This window comes from Phyllobates terribilis, unplaced genomic scaffold, assembly GCF_046119375.1.
Source record: "Phyllobates terribilis strain yellow unplaced genomic scaffold, ASM4611937v1 Scaffold_3451__1_contigs__length_78412, whole genome shotgun sequence".
NCBI lineage: Eukaryota > Metazoa > Chordata > Amphibia > Anura > Dendrobatidae > Phyllobates > Phyllobates terribilis.
Genome location: NW_027366204.1, coordinates 15126 through 35243, shown reverse-complemented (window position 1 = coordinate 35243; position 20118 = coordinate 15126). Strand labels below are relative to the sequence as shown.

Below are 20118 nucleotides of genomic sequence, written 5' to 3'. Positions count from 1 at the left end.
TGGAGCAAGCTATGATAGGAGTTGAACATGCATTGGACCGAGACAAAAAGCGAATTCGAAATAACGTACTGGTCTGACTGGCGACCACCAAAGACATCAGAATGATAGACGCCGGTGAAGCTTCCGTAGCCGGACAAAAGCAAGCTGCAACCGGAAAAGCCACCCTTCCAGCAGCAGCATCGCCTCACACCGTATCCGACCAAACCAAAAAGCCCACCGACGATCTCCTGTTGAGAGAAACGGTGACAAGCGACATCGGAGAGAAGAGCAGCTGAACGCCCAGCAAAGACGGAGAAAAGCTTCCTACGGCCGGACATAAATCTCCTCCAGCAGTGTCGATGGCGGATTCCCCTGGAACAGCCGAAGACAATACAGTTCCAAATAACAGTAACAAGCTTACAAAGGAAGACATTAATGAAATATGGTTTGAAATCGAAATTATAACACCAAATCAGCTTGAATTTGTCTTCGAGACCTAAACTAATACAGCAAAGGGGGAAATCAGCCGAACTTTTGTAGGTACAGGTGAAATTAACCATACAGAGCGAAATCATGTTACTGGAATCAGAGAGGACACAAATTCTGAAACAGTGAAATCTCCTATTGAACATCCATCTATGCAAACGAATCAAAAATTGACCGTAATTATAGATTGAAAACAGATGAAACTCATCAATCCACAGGAAGGAATTCAAACCATCATAAATCCACCCATATGAGAGGACGACGAACTGAGAATGGAACTGAGAGCGGCTCTCGAAAGAGCCAATTACAAGATCCTTAATTAGCAAGAATATAGCTACAGTGAAGAGGAGAACATACCGGTTACAATCTATTGAGACGAAAGATGTAGAAATCAAGAGGAGAGGGCAAAAGGAAGCTGTACGAAAAACCAACACAACCGATATACACCAGCCGCTCCCACCCGCCACAGTCCAACCCCCGGAATACAAGCGGCCCGAACCCCAAACCGAGGAGAGAGGAAGGAGCCTCTCTCACTAGGTTATCCCTGGATAAATTGCTATGGACTAATGAGGTTGTTAATAAGCAAAAACTAATAGATTGGTTTGAGAAGCTTAAAAATGGAGGTGATCGAGGAGGAGATAGGATTGTTACATATTATGTATAGTTCTCCTCGTGTTTACATTGGATAGGTTTGCACTTCTGTGCTCGGACATTCAAGGATAACATCGGTTTATATTCATTCTTATTATAAATGTCTATTTGACATTTTTCCTTATAAAAAACAAACGAAATAGTAAAAAGTGCATAAAGAGAAAGTAAAGAGAGCTTCTAGGATCCACGAATTCATTATAGGGGCTTCTGCCTTCCACGCTTCCTTATCTTATCTTCAACCTCCCAACTCCCTGTTTCAGACCAAAACAGAGCACCGCCTTCTCCATAATAATCACACTCCCTCCACCATAACCAATCCCAAACTCCGCCAAAAATGAGCGTCAATTACCTAAACCTCCGCCCAACAATCAACAATGTCCTGTCTCCACCATCACTCCTCCAAAGATCATCACCATCAGATCAAACCGTCGTATATGGCGCAACCTCTCCAATGCTCTCTTCCTTCCAGCCATTCTACTCATTCATAGCTCGAAAACAGCTTCCTTTATCATCTGCTTCACCTAAATTCTCCATGCGCATTGCCTCTGGATCTAAGCAAGCTTACATCTGCCGTGATTGCGGGTTCTCTTCAATTCTCCCCAATTCCTTCTATGATTCTATCAGCACTCTGTTTTCCAAAAGGTATAACCCTATGCATTTTCTTCTCTTGATTTAGGTATATATACAGTGACAGAACTCCCTTCGAAAAGCAGCCTGACAAGTACTTCTGCCCTGGTAATTTTTTCACTACTTTTTAAGTGTTTCAATATTGTTTTTGGATTAACTTTGTGAATAATGTAGTTTGTGGAGCCCCAAAACGAAGGTTTAGGCCATATGAAGAGCCTGTGTCAAAGAATGCTAACTCAGTTGATGTGAGGAAGGCAAGGAAAGAACAGATTAAGAAGGATGAATCACTTGGGTAAATTGCTGCTAATTTAATTAGTAAATTTAAGTGCTGTGTTTAGATTTTTAGGAGCAAAGTTTCTGATTTTTGATTTTGGAATTTGCAGGAAGGCATTGCCTTATGCCATTGCTATTGGGATCCTTGCACTTGCTGGCCTCTACTTTTACCTCCAAAGCACAGTTTAGATTGAAGAGGAATGTGCCAATTTTGTGCTACCATTGTCATAATATCTAAGCAGAATATTACTCAATATCATTATAAGATGTATTTGATGTAGTTCACATTCTCAAAATTTGTTTCAAATTTGACTTCATTATGTTCAAGTACCATATCGAAGAAGTAAACAAAAAATTTCTAAGAAGCCAATTGACTTCTTTTTGTTCAGCAGATTACATTTCAGCTTTGCATTTCTTGGTGTGATTTAACTAGAGCATCTTTGATTCACTAAATCGTAAACATAACACTTGTAGTATATGAACAAGACAGTGATTAACAACAAATTAAGCATATTAACCCAAATGAAGCCAAACTACACAGAAGATACCATAAATCCTACATAAATCCTACATCACTGTTTCAACAGCTATTAGACTACAAATCCAGCTATTTCATATGCTACACAAAATGGATAACTGGATTAAAGATAATCTCCATACCGTTGCAGCTAAACAGATTCAAAAGTTTGCTAATTACTTCTATCACGACTATATATTCCCACCTATGTTTGCTCCCATAGCAGGTTTTCGGTTCAGATAATGTGTAACTGCATCTTCCACCCTACATAAAAGATCATATGTCAGTAACAAGGATATGAAGATCAAGATCAAGTAAATAAGCATAGTACATAACTCCAAAATTCTAAAAAAGCAACAAAGCATACCATGTATCTGTGTAAAAATCAGCAGACCGTTCTTTCTCTGCATTTCGTATAGCATCACCAGCAACAATTGTCAGATCCCTTTCCTGAGAAGCAATAAGTGCATTAATAAACTCCGCCGGTGACTCACTAAACCCAAGAAAGAAAGATCTTCTACTACGATGCTCATTGATCTTTCTTATAGCACTGGCTATCTCTTCATCATAAGCATCAATCTCCTTGTTCTTGTTTACATTACCCAGAAACTTTGACATTTCCTTCTGCAAAGGAACAGGAACATCAACCGGCACATCATAACAAGTATTACCACTAGGACTCTCCCCTGAAAGCTTAATCGTGTGATGCAATTCAATTGGTGGTACAGGACCCAAATGCTGTGACAGTTTTAATGAAGCTGCTATGAATTTAATCTTTTCATCTCCAAAAACTTTTCTAAGAGGAGGGTCACAAATGAAAACAGCAGGGTCATTAGGGTCATGTAACTTTTTAGTCTTGACATAGTGCCATAATGCAGTTATAACTCTTGACCGGGTTTCCACCTCAAATCCAAGAACTTCGGATAAAGTAGGTGAAAGTTTGAATCTTTCTGGAATGTAATTCATTTCAAGTCTTATGATAGCAGTGAACTCCTTATCACCCTTTCTTTTCACTTCGAATCCTTCATGAACAGCACGTGATCGCGAATTCTCCCATACAATGGATTGGGTATCGGGATATAAGTTTTGGTCTAAGTAAATTGTAATCCTCTTGCAAAAAGATGAGAACTTTGGGTATACTTTATCTTCATCCAAGATTCTCCCGAGAATCTTAAGTGTCCAAGATGGTGATTCGCCACTCTGATCTGACTGATTAGCAAAAGTGTTGAACACGTTTATTCTGAGAGTCTTGCGAAAATGAGGAGGGTTTTTAACCCATTCCTGAACATCCATCTTCTTTCTTTTAAGAACAGCATCCATCCTACCTTCAAGCTCAACCAACTGAGAGTAAACAGCAGATTCAGGAATTATGCTAGCCACGTTTCTAGGGATCTGCTTCTTCTCCAACTCCTTCTTCTTCCTCTTACTCCTCTGAGCAGCTGGGGCAAGCTCCATGGTCTTCAATGGTGAGCCTGTGTTGGCAACGGAGGAAGCCTGTGGTTTAAATGGAGGCCTTTGTACAGCTTTTCTAGCACTAATGGACCCAGATGGGGACACCCCAGGACCCACATTGGTCTTGATTGGGTTCTGGCTATGAAATTGCTGACCTTGTGCTTGGATATTGGCCTGAAACTGAGCATAGGCGGCTTGACTCTGAGTTTGTGCCACTGTCTGCCCAAAGGCATTGCCTCGTTGATCTGAGAATTGGAGGATTTGGGGCTGTGAACCCCCTAGGGTTTGGTTTTGGGGAATTTGAACAGTGTTACCAAGTGGTGATGGCACACCTATACTTCTAGCTGGATTCATAGTGGCTATCAATCTATCGGTTTAAGCTCTATAATTAGTGAAGAATACCTTCTATCATGGAACGAAACCCTCGGAATCGAAAACCCCTCTTACAGCCCTACGAATTTCTGAGCGAAAGCACCGAAGTAGCTTTGTTGCAGTGAAATCGAAGCTGAAAATTCCCAATTTCAGCTCTCAGAACCAAATATCAGGAAGAGAAACTGATAAAGCAGCTGTGTATTAGAACTAAAGAGCATAAATTTCAAGCTTTTGATAATAGCGGAATATAATAAGTTGCGAAAGTAACTTACAGAAACCGTAAATAACCGAACGTCTAAACCGCGATTAATGCTATTCCAGTTCTTCGACTTTGTTCCCTGAGATCGGCCATGGATAGACTTCTTCTTCGCTTGCCTGTGGAGCAATTTTACTATTGAAAAGTGATATAACAATTAAATGGGCCGTTTCTGTTAAAGCCCAATATCAGGAACAGGAATGATACAGTATGGGCCCAAAATAAGTGTATAAACCCTAGCTTTGGGTTCTTACTTCTCCGCTAACACAAAGCAGCCATGGCGATAATAGTTTTCTCTATAAATTCTATCTGGCAGATACATCGTTTCACCATTGCGTAACGTTCTGCAGTTTCTGCTCTCCTTTAGTTTGTTTCCCTCCAATTCTTACGTTATTTTTCTTCAATGTTCTTCAAAGAAACAATCTTTAATTCGACGGATTAGTAACCTGATTAAAAAAGCAGGGATCCGGATCCAATTTCTGGTCGGAGCTCTCGTAAATGTCAGGGAAAGAAATTGCAAGATTCTTGGGTGAATCTCCGATCCTTTTTATGATTGCAGAGATTCAGTAAATAATGCGACATCCTATCTGTATTCCTCGATTTTTTGTTTTGAAGAACTTCGTGATATTTGATTGAATTTGAGTTTTAACCTGATTAAAAAAGCAGGGATCCGGATCCAATTTCTGGTCGGAGCTCTCGTAAATGTCAGGGAGATAAATTGCAAGATTCTTGGGTGAATCTCCAATCTTTGTCATGATTGCAGAGATTCAGTAAATAATGCAACATTATTTTTTATTCTATCTATGACTTGGTGAATTTTCGTACGCATTTGAATTACGTTTTTAAATTGAAGTAGACTGATGCAACCTCGACGTATTGAACTAACAGTTCCTCATTGAGACTGATAAAAAATACGGTGAAATAATTTGCATGTGTTTCATGCGAACATGATGACAATAGCTATACAATCCAGATCATTCAAAGGACCAACATTGTGAAAAGAATTTCCAATCTTTCTAATTGGATACGATTTTTTTTCTAATGGTGAAACACTGAAACCTAAGTCATTAAGGACCAAAGATGGGTGCTTGCTAGGTTAGTGACTGCTTGAAAGTCAAACGAAATCGAACGATAAATAAAAAGTACAGTGTATCCGAAGGCGTTCGTATTTAGTAATTGCTAGGTTAGTGATAAATCCCCAGTTCTCGAACTCTATGAACAGCCCGAGCACTCTGTCATTGCCTGGATTGATGCTTATGATCGACTGCTCACCAAGGACAAGCTTGATAGATGGAAGGATTTCGGAAATCTGAATTGTGTTCTTTATGACCAGCACCAAGAAACTAACATGCGCTTTTAGTCCGAATGCCCACTGATATGTGCAGCTGGCTTAAGCTTAACCGAAGACCATCATCCATCATTGGTCTCACGGGCGGATTTAGGGGCAAGAGGTAAAAAATACAATCTTTACTAATTTGTTCCAAAACTACTCTTATATTAAATTTAGTTTTATTATATTAAATCATTACATTAAATTGATTTTTGTTATATTAAATTGTTACAAGAAAAAAGTTAATCATTATCACTACAATAAATTAAATTTTGTTCCATTAAATTGTTACATTAAATTAGGTGTCTAGTTTTGAAACATATTAATAAAAAGAGCCATTTATGGAATTTTTCTCCGGATTTAGGGGTATTAGGGGGTCTGTGCTCCCTGTTTACCCGATTTGGTAACTATTGGCTAGCAGGTGCCGGATTTTTCTTTATGATATCCAATGCTTGTTCAATCATCAGATTTGTGGGAGAAGTTATGATCATGTGTGTGTATTTGACCCTCAATGCTTTTACACATTTCTCCTTGTTCTTTTCTGACATTTGGTCTTCCCATTGCTCATTAGGTACACCCATGTACACTTCCAGGTGTCTCATCGCATATATTCCCGACGAGTACTCTTCAACAACAATGCCTAAAACTGCTCCTGTGTAATGCTCCTATTCAATGCTCCTGTTTAATGTTGTTGTGTACTAGCTTCTGGGAACTATGTTGTTTTGAAGATTTTTTCAAAGATAGTGTTTGAAAAAGCCGAACTGCTACAGTGAACTGCCCAATAGATTTTTTCAATTTCTCTATTTTCCATTTTTATAATATCTACAACACATGTGTACCTTTTTCAAAGATAGTGTATTTTTATTGCAGAAACTTATCCTGTGTGCTCTCCCTTTTTTTCTATAATATAAATCATCAATTATATTTTCATCAAGCATGAACCTCAATGTTATAAACCATGAACCTTAATCTTATAAAGCATGAACCTCAACGTAATAAACCATGAACTTAAATGATATAAATCATGAACCATCAGAATAAATCATTTGTACATCATGCATTATATTTCATCAAGCTGGAAAACGTTGTTTTCAACCTGAATCTTAAGTTGGAATACATCATCATCATTAATTCCATTCAAAATGCATTGTCAATTTTAATATCAACCTATTTGAAAGCAAAATATATCAAAACAAATATTTTTGGTTTAATGCTCATGTATAATGCTCCCGTTTAACTTATCATGTTTTAATGCCCCTGTGTAATGCTCTTTGTTTAACTTTTCCTGTTTAATGCTCCTCCGTACTAGCTTATGAGAACTATGTTGTTGTGAAGATTTTTTCAAAGATAGTGTCTGCAAAAGCTGATCCGCCTATCTACTATCTTCTGCGCACTAGCTTCTGCGTACTAGCTCCTGTTTAACCTAGTTTCTGCGTACTATGCTCCTGTTTAACCTACTCTTTTTAATGCTCATGCGTACATATCTTCAACCCATGTGTACTTTTTTCAAAGATAGTGTATTTTTATTGCCGAATCTTATCCTGTGTGCTGTCACTTTTTTTCTATAATATAAATCATCAATTATATTGCATCAAGCATGGTACTCGATGTTATAAACCATGAACCTTAATCTTATAAAGCCATGAACCTCAACAATATAAATCATGAACCATCAGGATAAATCCTATAAACATCATGCATTATATATATTTCATAAAGCTGGAAAACATTGTTTTCAACCTGAATCTTAAGTTTGAATACATCATCATTATCAATTCCATTCAAAATGCATTGTAAATTGTAATATCAACCTGTTTGAAAGTAGACTATACCAAAACAAATATTTTTGCATTTTCTGGTCACTATTGGCTAGCAGGTGCCGGATTTTTCTTTATGGTATCCAATGCTTGTTCAATCATCAGATTTGTGGGAGAAGTTATGATCATGTGTGTGTATTTGACCCTCAATGCTTTTACACATCTCTCCTTGTTCTTTGACATTTGGTCTTCCCATTTCTCATTAGGTACACCCATGTACACTTCCAGGTGTCTCATCGCATATATTCCTGACGAGTACTCTTCAGCAACACTGGATTTGCAAGGAAGATTGACTAGCACTGGAGTAGATGCAGATTCTTCCATCATGTCCGCTTTCTTATGAAGGCGAGCAATTCTCAGTTGTTTACCCAAAATAGAGGCCTAAAAGACACAGTAAACAAACAACACACTATTTTTCAGTTTCTATTCAACTTGATAAACTACAAAGTTTTTTTTTCAAATTTAAGTTTTATGCTTACCAATTTTTGCACTATTGGCAAGTAGAATTTCATCCCTCTGTCTTCTTTTGCACTGTCCAGTATTTGTGACTTTGATGTTTCAAATTGAAAACAACAACAAAATACTGTTGATCAACTAATACTGGGACCATGATCTACAAACATTTTCATCATTGTTATAGTTTAAACTATCGCAAACACAACAAATATGAAAGTTATATGTCTAACTGGAAGGACGTACCATGTCTATGTCTTTTAATTTCCGTCCGTGCACTTAATTCAAAGCATAATTGATATTGTTTCTAACTTCGAGTTCTTCATCTTTTGGTCTCATACCCTGCATTATTGAATAATTGTAGTTTATTTTCCACTCATTTAACTACACATAATCATGAACTTTATATTGTAAACTCATGAACCTTTTTGTTAAACATAATAATGACCCTTGAAATTATGCACCTTTTTGTCACAGAGATTATGAACCTTTCTATACATAATAATGAACCTTATGGTTGAATCATATGAACCTTATGCTGTTTTAAACATATAACAGTTTTTATTTTTTTTCATGTGTAATAAGGATAATTTTTTACTTACCCAGATCTTCACATACAAGATTAGTCTGTTTGGATGTTCTGGGCTTCGTAATTCCTCGTTTTTGTTTAGAAGCGTTGTAAATGCATCCATGCATTTAAAGTGCACCTCTATCTCCATGCTTGCAAATTCGATTGCTTTGACATCTCGTTGCAGATCCTTGTACAAGGGATGCTCACTGTTTTATTTTTAGTAAAATGATTATTATGCATTTATTCATTTGCTCGTTGCTTGTATTTTAACTTACAAGTTTTTTCCAGACACAAACACTTACTCAGTTAAAGTTCTTGCACAACAATATCTGTAAACAACTTGTTGTTGCTCAGTTTGCCTTGATAAGATGTCAATGGTTCTCTGTTTGTACGGGCTTCTAAGATTACGCGACAGACGATTGTGTTTAATCAGCAGTTTTTCTGGCTCAACCATTACAGCTTTCCCCCTTGCTTTTGCTTTAGCCTGTTGCATTTGTAATCAGTTTGGTTATTTGGCAGGTTATCTGAATGTCTGTGTAATTGATAGTTTAGTATTTACCTTTAATCTCGTCCTTAAATCCTCATCATCATCTTCAATTTGTCTGGCCAAGGCTTCTTATGCATCCTCCTTCTCTTCAACGTCAATGATTTTTTGTATAGTATCTTCCTGCTCTTCAGAACTTATTAAGTGGAATGCTGGTGGTGAGATATCTATATTTGTCTTTCTAACCTTCACCTCCACATGGCGTGTTCTCGGTTCTTCTTGAGCTCCATCTTTTGCGACAACCTTTTCATTTATTTTTACACCTTTACTCCCTATTGCTTCTGTTCCAATATCACTTATGTTTGCCTAGAACATGTCATCATTTTGTTCGACAACTTTGGGTGAGACTATAGCAGCTGGATTTTTAACTGTTTTTTCTTTTGTATTCTCCTCAATCTCGCGTAGACAGTTAATGAGATGTGGATCAGACCAGAACGGATGGTTCTCATCATTCTACACGCTCATAAAATCTTGCTTGCTTCTCTCCTCATCTTCTGTTTTCCTCATCATTATCTTTGTTGTATTCATAGCAGTTTTCACCCTTTCTTGTGTATCGAACTCGTTTGGCATAGTCTTCATCATTTCCTCCACCTCGATGATTGCTTTCCCTAGCATTCTAGTTTTGCTAGTAAAATCAAGCAGCCATTTCTACATAAAAACCATGAACCTCAATGTTATAAACTATGAACCTCCATGTTATAAACCATGAACCTCCATGTTTTAAACCATGAACCTCAATGTTATAAACCATGAACCCTAAAAATAAATAATATGAACATCATGCATTATTTTCAACATCAACCTGGGAAATACATCACAATTTTAACATCAACTTATTTTCAAAATCACAACCCAAGGCAACTCTAAGTCATTTACCAAATCATCAACATCATCAATTCCATTCAAAATGCATCTCAATATTCAAAATGCATCAACTTATACCTGTATTGCCCCTGCAGCTGGTGTTTTTGTGCTTTCATGGTTCATTGTTTCATGTTCTTCATTAATCCTCGCCTTTTCATGGTGTAATTGAAGCTTTCCTCTACCAAAATCACCAAACTTGATCTCATTATCCTCTCTTTCATACAAATTTTTGTCTGTCCAGCTCAGAAATACAGGTGTTGAGTGCGGGTTTTCTTTGCCCATTATTGTCACTCTATCAACATACAATAACTGTACATAAAGCAAGTATACAAAGTTGTTAAACTACGAAAATTATTATACTTGATGGTAAATATTTATAAATTTAATAAATAAAGTTACCCCTTACCACAAGAAAGATGATAGGACCTTTGTAAAACCTATCCTTTTTAGCTTTCCAGTCGAGAGATGTTTGTGGCAATGAGTTCAATACAAACTCACATCAATTCTTGTTTCTGACATTCTCAACATTTGTTATTAGCAAGCTCTTGTTGACAGTCCCTTTCTGATTCGATTCTATCAATCCTGAGATGAAGAGGAATAACCTCTTAAACCAAGTTTCATCCTTACAAACGATCAACCTCTCAGAAATATGCGATGGTCTTGAACCGTCTATTTTTTGGACTGGTTTTGAGCTTGAGGCTTGCTGCATTTCTCATCTGTTTTGAAGAAATTAAACCACTCATCCAAAACAGCATGTTGTTCTGCATCTGTTCTGTCTCTTGGGATCATTTGTTCTCCTCTTGGTATCCCAAGAACCCTTTCCACCTCTTTCTCATTTGCATCTATGCAGCCTCCATCTCTCATTCTATCCCATATCCAATACGCCATTGCATTCGGGACTTTAATGAATTTCAGATTTAAAAGATCTCCAAAACCCATTTCTCTGACCCAGTTCTTCTGCTCTTCACTTAGTGCAACCATTGTCTCAACAAACATCTTGTGAATGTTTCGGGTAAGCAATTTTGGAAATCCATCCATATCAATTTCCACTTTCACGGTTTTCGTTTTACCCCCCAATTCAATTTGATCTTTTCGTTGCCTCTTGCCAAGCACTTTTACAATTGGTTCCTTCTTTTCTTTCCCTTTATCCCTTACCTCTAAGTTTAATTTTCGGAGTTCATGGCCTTTCGTTGCTTCTCGTTGGGTTGTGGACAAACTTTGCTACCTACGTGAATCATATAATAATAAATATGTCAATTTAAAAACATAAGTTCTATCTTTCAATAGTTTTTTGAAGTTGCATTTTTTTCTTTCTATACAATGAACCTCATAGTAGATAGGTGTGATCCATTCTGTCGATTTCATGAACCTTAATATTTTTTTGTCATCCACTTTCTTTTTGTAACTCAAAAAATGAACTCTATTTAACTTTGATCTTTATTAAATACATAAATCAATTATGGACTTCAATCTCATGTTCCTATTCTTGTAATGTCATGTTCATGTTCTTTTAATGTCATGTTCCAGCATATACATTTTCATGTTCCATCATATACGTTTTCATGTTCCAGTACATATATTTTCATGAACCCTAAATTTGAGGATCATACAAATTTCATGTAGTTTTACACTAAACAATCTAAACATTTTTTGCTTACTTGTAGCAACAGATCGTGGCAGCACTTCCTCCTTCTTTTTGTCTTTCTCTTTATGTTCTTTTTACTCCTCCTCTTTTTGTTGTTGAGTTTCATCGTCTTCCATTGGCTGCCCTTGTGTTGTCTTTAACACAACACTTCTCTCTTTCATTTTTTCACTCTTTTCTGCCAATCTCTTTCCATATGGCTTTAATCCCTTCTTTCGTGCAACACATTTTACTCTTCCTGAGTTTGTAAGTTGATGTTTGCGATTTTCTCTATGTTCATGCATGTTTTGTGGTGATGAAAACTCATCTTCAAGAGCTGTGTAGCTTTGCATGCTCAGCTCAACTAGCTGTTGCTGTTGTTCAGGCTCAGGCTCAGGCTCAAAATGTTGCTCTTGTATAACCTCTTCACCTCCACTAGAGTTAGCAATATCTTCTTCATCTGTAGCACTCCCTAACACAATGTGTTCAACTGTTAAAGCAGCGCTGGAGTTCGAACTAGATGTTGAAGATGATATTGAACTAGACGAGGAAGATGTCCCAACTCTTATAACTTCAACTTCCATTCCATCACCTTCAAACACATAAACAGTAGGAAATTACATCAAACTCCAATTTTTCCAAGTTGAAATGCTGATAAGATTCATAAATCTCAGAGTCCGGAACATTTCTCATATTTTGAATGAATAGATCTCAGTTTTTTTCATGCAGATTTTCAGTTCATGCAAATCCAATTTATGGAACATTTTAACTCAAAAAACCATAATAGTCGTCCAATATCAGTTCGAAATCTCAAATTGGGAGTAAATCGGAAATTAGGTCGATATCAGGATTGTTCTTACCAACGCCATTAGAATCGCTCTCTATTCCTGACATTTTTTCTGATGCAATAGTCGGTGAATCGTGGTTGATTTGTGAGGATTTCACTTCGATCGCTTTTCTTCTTCTGCAAGTCTCAATTTTGTGTTACTGGGAGTGGAGAAGACGAGAAGACGCGAAGCTGGTACATAATTGCACGGGGGCATTGGTGTCTTTTCATTCTATTTTCCAGGTGTTTTTACAAAATTAAGCTTCATTTTAAAACACAGACACACGCGTTGCTTTTTTCCTTTTTCCTTTTTTATTTTGTTCCCAATTTTCCTGGGCCGTTGATCAGTGGTCCAGATCCGTACTCACTTACTCACTATAACAATTCTACTCACAAGAACCTCCCTCTTGATTTTTTTCTTCAAAATGTACATAAAATCAAAATTAATGATAAAACTATACGCATTTAGGGAGGGCGCTCTAGTGAATCGGTAGGCCAGGTGAGACGATGGATGGCGAAAGCCTATCACCCATGAGACGCTGGCAGGGTCAGCGTCTCACTTACCACATCTTTCTTTTATTGCATTTTTGAAAAACATTACAATATTATAAAAAAGTTATACTCTCTCCGTCCCTATTTTATCTTTTCGTTTGACCGAAAACACGGATTTTAAGGAAAAAGTGAAGAGTAATAATTGTGAAGGAAAGAAGTAGAGAGAAAGAGTAATAATAGGGTATTGAATGAAGATAAAGTAGTATTGGGAGAGGAGAATTTGTATTGGATAGAGTGAAAATGTATTGGAAATTGAAAAAGTGGTTGAAAATAGTTTCTATCAATGAAAACTGGGAAGATAAAAACGGGACACTAGAAAAGGAAAGTGGGAAGATAAAAAAGGGACGAAGGAAGTATTTAATATTTTTTATTATAATATCTGATTTTATAAACTTTGTAATTGTCTTATGCTATTAAAAATAATATTTAATATTTTTTTTATAAAATATTAATGTTTTATAAATAATATTTAAAAAATCTAGGATTTAATTATAAAATAATATTGTATATTAAAGAACAATATTTAACATTTGATAAGATCTTATAATACTAATCATAAATAACGTATCCAATATAAATAATAAAAATTCAGACAAACGTCAAATATATACATCATCTTTTTAATAATCATTTTCATTTTCGTCTTCTTCCTCTTCCTCATCACCCACTTCTTCATCCTCTCCATCCTCATTTTGCTCCCTCACACACGATAATGATGGGTCAAATTCAGTATGTTCCCTTGTAAAATCCCTAGATGACAGTCTTGTTAGGAAAATGAAGGCACTTGGAGCATAAGTTGAGGTGAACGTGTTTTGTGTGGACGAGGCAAATGGTGATGAAAAAAATGCAGACTCTGAAGCCCACGAATAATCACCAAAATGTGAAAATATGGGTGTAGTAGTACATGGAGAAGTTGATGTTGATGGCCAAAACGCTGAGAGTTTGTTAGAGGTGAGGTAAAATATGATGGAATATGTGAAGTCATGAGAGGAGGCGTTGGAGGCCCTGCATATGTCATAGACGATGGTCTGAATGAGGGCATCGATTGGGGGACATCAGAAGAAAAAGGTCGTGCCATAGATTGTGATGGTGAAAATCCTCCCGGATGATGTGAATAAGGTTACGACGTAGACTGTGATGGCACAGACCCTCCTGGATATCCATAAGAGCTATATGGTGCTCCCCTTGTACCTTCTTGACTCCAAAAAAATGATTAGTCGACAGACATATGACCAAACGCATCACTCTCTCAGGAGGTACATATTGTTCGTATAAAAGAGAAATCAATTAAACAAGTAAAAATGATATTTAAGCATTTTAGTGCAACATATTGTATTAAACATTCATCATCATGTACAAGTCGGTAGCCACTGGTTGGTAGTGTCCTACTGGTGGAAGAATTCGTGGAGATAGAAATTGACGAGTGATTCTCTTGTACCAACTCATATACTCTTGTGCTACTCTTAAAATGTTAGAGTCATGTACTATAGGAGCAAAAATAGATTCTGGACGCCAGTCCCATAACCATATGTACTTCACATGTGTTGTTGTCCAATCTTTTTCATGCTTCCCCTTTTGATCCACTTTATGCAACTGTGGCGCATCACAGGGTCTGGTCGATGCTACTCAACCATGTCGAAGCATATCAAAGAGACGGAATCCATCCAAATATTTTCTCCTGAAATACAAATGTTTGGAAGATGATCCCATACATCTGGTGTGTAGGGCTCCCATATAAACTATACGCAAAATATCACATTTGAAACTTTGTAATTAACTTATACCATCATAAGCTATCATGTACATAATATATCAAACCTACTCATCATGTTGCCTATCGACTGCATCCTTGTACTCATGTACTTTAAAAATTGTTTTTAGTCTAGATATTTAACCTAATTTTTAAAAAATTGTTTAGGCGATTTATCCTAGTTTTAAGTCTGGATAACAGTGTACATAGTCTGGAATTTTAACCTAGGTTCTTCAAAAGAACATGAAACGCCAACAACACCGGCAGCTCACCGACAACCCATGTTTCGCCGCTAAATCTAATATTTTAAAATGTAATATGGAAATCCAGAGGTTCAATGAAAACCTAATTAAAGATGTGAACATGTAAACTCTAATAGAACATACTAAACTAATATATGATCTTAATTTAATATGCAATATAACAAAACTAATACAATATAACAAATTTAATATACAAAATTAGCAAAATAAATTATTTGTTGTTTTTAATTAAATTTACTTACTTGTTGAGGTTTCCACGCTAAATCTAATATTTTTAAGTGTACTATGGAAATCTAGAGGTTTAATGAAAACCTAATTAAAGATGTGAACATGTAAATTCTAATAAAACATACTAAAACTAATATATGATCTTAATTTAACATGCAATATAATAAAATTAATGTACAAAACTAACAAAATAAATTATTTGTTGTTGTTTTAATTAAATTTACTTACTTGTTGAGGCAGTGGAATGTATAGAAAAATGTAACGGTGAAGATAATCCAAGTGTATTTATCTAAGAATTAAACAAAATTCAAATGAATATATATAAAACAGTGTAAAGAAAATAACACACAAATAAATAAAGAGACTTACATTATAGTTAAAAATTGCAACTCTTCTTAATATCTTTTTAGGAGAAACTACAGGACTGAGCTATATGACATGACGGAGTTTAAGGTTTGTGTTATTTAAAAAACAATGACCTGACTTTAAATATATAGTTTACAATAAATTGATACTTGTATTCCTTTATAGGTTGATTGGAAACCTTTAGGAGACGTGGACTTCATCACGGAGGACCTCACACCTTCATTTTTTCACGGTGTGTTGGGCGTATGGTCATGATGTGACTAAACTCTACATGCCTAATCGAATAGCGAGGCAGTTTGAACAGGTCCAAAAGATTCCCACACTGGTCATTGCACCCACCCGAGCCCATCTATGTAAAAATATCTTAAGCTGAAGGGTTGAGTACACCAAATCGCAATGGGTCTGGGGTGCACTACAATTCTACCAAATCTTCGTGGAAGACCTGGGACCGGTTATTGAGCATGGTTATGAGGTAACCCAGGACTATATTCCCTGGTTTATAGAGCACACCCACCTGTGCATTATTCTTCCAACTGTCGAAGATCTTGGAATGGTAAGCATATTTGAGATTGTTTTCCAATTGGTAAGGTCAAGTATGTTTTATTGACATGTTATCTTATTTTATTTTCATTTAGTGAATATAACGCGTGAGGAACTACCTTCATCCTTTTAACGAAGAAGGTGAGTACCCAACACATGACATGTGGCAGGCCATCCATACGAGTTTTGATGACATGCGGTCCTTTGACTACCCATGATTTGTAACACTTATTTGGTACTTATATGTGGAGGTTGTAAATGGTATTATGGATGTCTTATGTTGTTTGAAGGGTTGAAATATTTTTGTAGATGTTATTTATTGTTGTTTAACTGACTTTGATGATAAAGTTTTTTTATAATTCAAGAACTGAAAAGCACCAAAAAGCAACACAATCTTTTAGAATCACACAATACATAATAGAGGAGTACATAATCAAAGAGTACATAGTCACACAAAGCAACTAGTCACCCAAATCAATATGAGTACTACGTGGCTTTCTACCTTGTCGTGCTTGTGTCGGTGTCTGTTCTAGATCGAAGTCCCAAGCTGAGAATCGGTCAAGTAAAGGGCCAACCAGGTCATTTGACGATGGTTTGTGGTTATAGTTCCACAATACATTGAGTGGAGATAGTGACGAGTTAGGATAATTGACAACCTATTAAAAATACATTGACATCAGAAAATCGATACGAGTAAAGAAATTTCTGAGTATGAAACTGTTGTGATTGTGATTTTAATTTTTTTTACCGAAACTAGTGATGCTCAAGGGGTATATGACGAGACATATAATTGGGATATCTTGACTAGGTACATGGTTTGGTGCCGTCCGAATCGGCAAGTGTGTGATGCTATTGTTTTCGCCGATAATAACTAACAATGCACTGAATGTAATAGCAACAATCATCCCCATGTCTGACTTAGGAAACCACTTATACCACCCAACAGTCGACCAAGTATAGTCCTTTTAAGTTTTTTGATCATATCTTGCTAAGTGATGGAACATTTTGCTTTGAACCTCCCAATCAGTTTCCACCGTCCTAGCCAACTATATTCTTATGTTTGAACTCATATAATATCTGAACTACAACATAAAGCATACATGTTATTATATCATAACAAATAAATGGACTTGAAACTAACCTCATTGTTCAAATCTTGAAACAAATTTCGCTCATTTTGGTAGAATGCATTTGACTCAACACCATCTACCCTTTATTCTTCATGATGATAGTCATTTGATTCATCATCCTCTACAATTTCTACTCTTTCAATGGACAATTTCTTAAACTTTGATAGGAAAAAAATCTTCATTTTTTTTGTTTTAGATAAAGATTGGAAGGAAGAACTATGAAATGTTAATGAAAATGGTGAAAGAAGATAGAAAAGGAAGGGTGTATAAGTAGGTGAAGGAAGAGTGAATATCTAGTTGAAGAAAGAGTGAGTAAGTGGTCAAAGTATGGAAAGCTGGACTGTATATTGAAGTCCCGAATCATTGTTACATCAGAAATAAGTATGGGTTTGATAAGACAACCTAATTTTGAGTTTGTAGAATAGCCTGGTGGCCCCTAAAGGCATGGTTCCCGATAGATCTTTTGTAAAAATCTATCGGGAAGCCACCAGGGCCCGATATTGTTCAAACACTGCATTTTTTAGTTCATCCATGTTAGGGGCCACAAGTAAACGGGCGTTGTCAAATTACGAGATAATAGCCGGGATAATGGTCAATTCTTGATTTGACGGGGGAAGGGAAAGCCCTTTAGTGAAACGATTCAGCATTTCCAATGAAATCTGATTTGAAATCTCCTTCTGGGAATGAAAGAGTATACCATCAGAAGATTGAAACCTTAGAATAGCTAGACGAAAAGAGCGGATTTTAGCTATGGCATGGTAATAGTTGGTGTTATTATCAGCCTGATTAAAGTAATTACTCTTAGCCTTGTTTTTCAATAACTTGGTCTGAAAGGAGAGAAGACGGTTATATTTCCTTGAGTGGTTCTTAATAAGGGTTTTATAGCGGTCATTTTGTGGGTTTTTAAGTAGGTTTTCATATAAGTCTTCTAGCTGAGTTTCAGTTTTTTTAAGTTGTTCAAAATTGTTCTTAGTATTTTTCCTAGCCCAGTCCTTGGAATATAGTTTAAGAAGTTTAAGTTTATTTTAGAATTTGAACACAAACCATTCATTTTGTATCTCCAAACTTTGGATACTAGTTTTTCGTAGGAGATGTAGTCTGCCCAGGAAGATTCATACCTGAAAGGGAGCTTAATAGAATTTTTGACTTTACCGATGGTAGTGGAGATGAGACAATGATCAGACATTGTAAATGGAAACTGCTTTGTAGTGGAACTTGAAATGATGTTGTGTAAAGAGTTGTGAATGAGCACTCGATCTAAAATTTCTAGAATGTTATTTCTTTAAGAGTTGTTTTTGCGCCATGTAAAGGGAAAGGTAGAGAATTTTGACTCAGTAAGGCCTAAGTTATTTATAACATTGTTGAGTCTAAAATATCTACGAGGAGATGGGTCAGCTCCCCCCAGTTTATCCGTTGGGGAGATTAAGTCATTTAGATCACCGATTAAGATACAAGGGAGGTTGAAACAATTAATGTTTCTTTCTATGCTTTTCCAAAAGTTATCCTTTTCCTCTTTCTCTTGACGGGGCATAAATAAAGATAAGTAAAATTCTTTCGTCTTTGTATTGAAATTCTATGTAAATGACATTTTGATTTACTAATATAAGTTTGAAAATTTTTGTATTGAAAATTTTCTTATGAAGGATCCAGAGGCCGCCCCGCGTGGCAACTGTCGGACACCAAAAAAGAGAGTCAAATCCCATTCTTGTAATTTCAGATTGTGAAGGCATGGAGTCCATTTTTGTTTCCACAATACAGAGGATATCAAAGTGATTATTTCTTTGGATGAAATCTATTCCAGTTATAAAGTTTAATCTACGGGTACTTCGAGAATTCCAAAAGGTGATATTTATGTAACCAATGGTAAGGACCTGCTACAAGTCATAAGCAAGAGAGAACATGAATATTGCCAATGACCAAGGAACTCAGAACAATACCTAAGTTTCTATTTATTAGCTCATGTATGTTCGAAGATGACGGTAGTAAGGGTTGAGTGGTCCAAAGCACAGCGAGAGACAGCTGAGACAAGCCACCAAAATCCAATAGTATTTAAATTGAAGGAACAAATTTTCTAGTTTATTGTCTTGGTTTGTGTCATTAAAGTCAGAGTACAACATAAATAAAGAGCAACAATGGGGCCACAAAACCACCACTACACACTAAAATAGAAAAATGAAGATGCAAAGGGGCAACATCGCCACCATTACTCACGCAAACGAGAAAACAAACTGCAAGAGGGCAACAACTCCCCAACTGAAGACACACAGACCACATGTGTGAACAATAAACCACCAACTAGACTCATGAATTTGAAACAATACCCGCATAAACACATCCCAGACCAGAAACAACATCCAGAGAACATAACAGAAAATAGCACCATCTTTCCATTCAATCTTAACCGCAAAAATACATTAATCATTGGTACTTATAACATAATAACTGCTCAAAAAGATACTGAAGTTGTCTAGGGTTGTGTCAAGTTTTGTGTCATTGAAATTGAAAATAACTGAAATTTTAAATGTAGAGAAGAGAGCGAAACCAAATTCAGCTGAGGACTTCAACATCACTGATCTGTTTGGGATTTGTTACAGGCCCTGCTCTTTCGAGGCTTCTTGTTACTCTTCTTCTGGGGTGGTGGCATCATCGT

General features: G+C 36.4%; 2 protein-coding genes and 2 non-coding genes across 4 annotated transcripts; 3 read left to right on the top strand and 1 right to left on the bottom strand.

Annotated features, from left to right (window-relative positions):
- Positions 1-1450: 1450 nt before the first annotated feature.
- On the top strand, positions 1451-2580 carry LOC141247953 (uncharacterized). The gene is made up of 6 exons (XM_073669303.1): positions 1451-1698; positions 1793-1851; positions 1918-2035; positions 2127-2199; positions 2345-2359; positions 2491-2580. Exons 1-6 carry the CDS (start codon positions 1451-1453, stop codon positions 2578-2580), a joined length of 603 nt encoding a protein of 200 aa, XP_073525404.1.
- A 144-nt stretch (positions 2581-2724) lies between these two features.
- Positions 2725-4339, bottom strand: LOC141247952 (uncharacterized). The gene is made up of 2 exons (XM_073669302.1): positions 2901-4339; positions 2725-2797 (listed from the first exon to the last, which is right to left on the bottom strand). The coding sequence occupies exons 1-2, from the start codon at positions 4337-4339 to the stop codon at positions 2725-2727; spliced, it is 1512 nt and encodes a 503-aa protein (XP_073525403.1).
- Positions 4340-5065: 726 nt separating this feature from the next.
- On the top strand, positions 5066-5197 carry LOC141247955 (small nucleolar RNA snoR74). The gene has a single exon (XR_012311246.1). It is a non-coding gene; the product is annotated as a small nucleolar RNA snoR74 (small nucleolar RNA).
- A 72-nt stretch (positions 5198-5269) lies between these two features.
- On the top strand, positions 5270-5401 carry LOC141247954 (small nucleolar RNA snoR74). The gene has a single exon (XR_012311245.1). It is a non-coding gene; the product is annotated as a small nucleolar RNA snoR74 (small nucleolar RNA).
- Positions 5402-20118: the final 14717 nt, after the last annotated feature.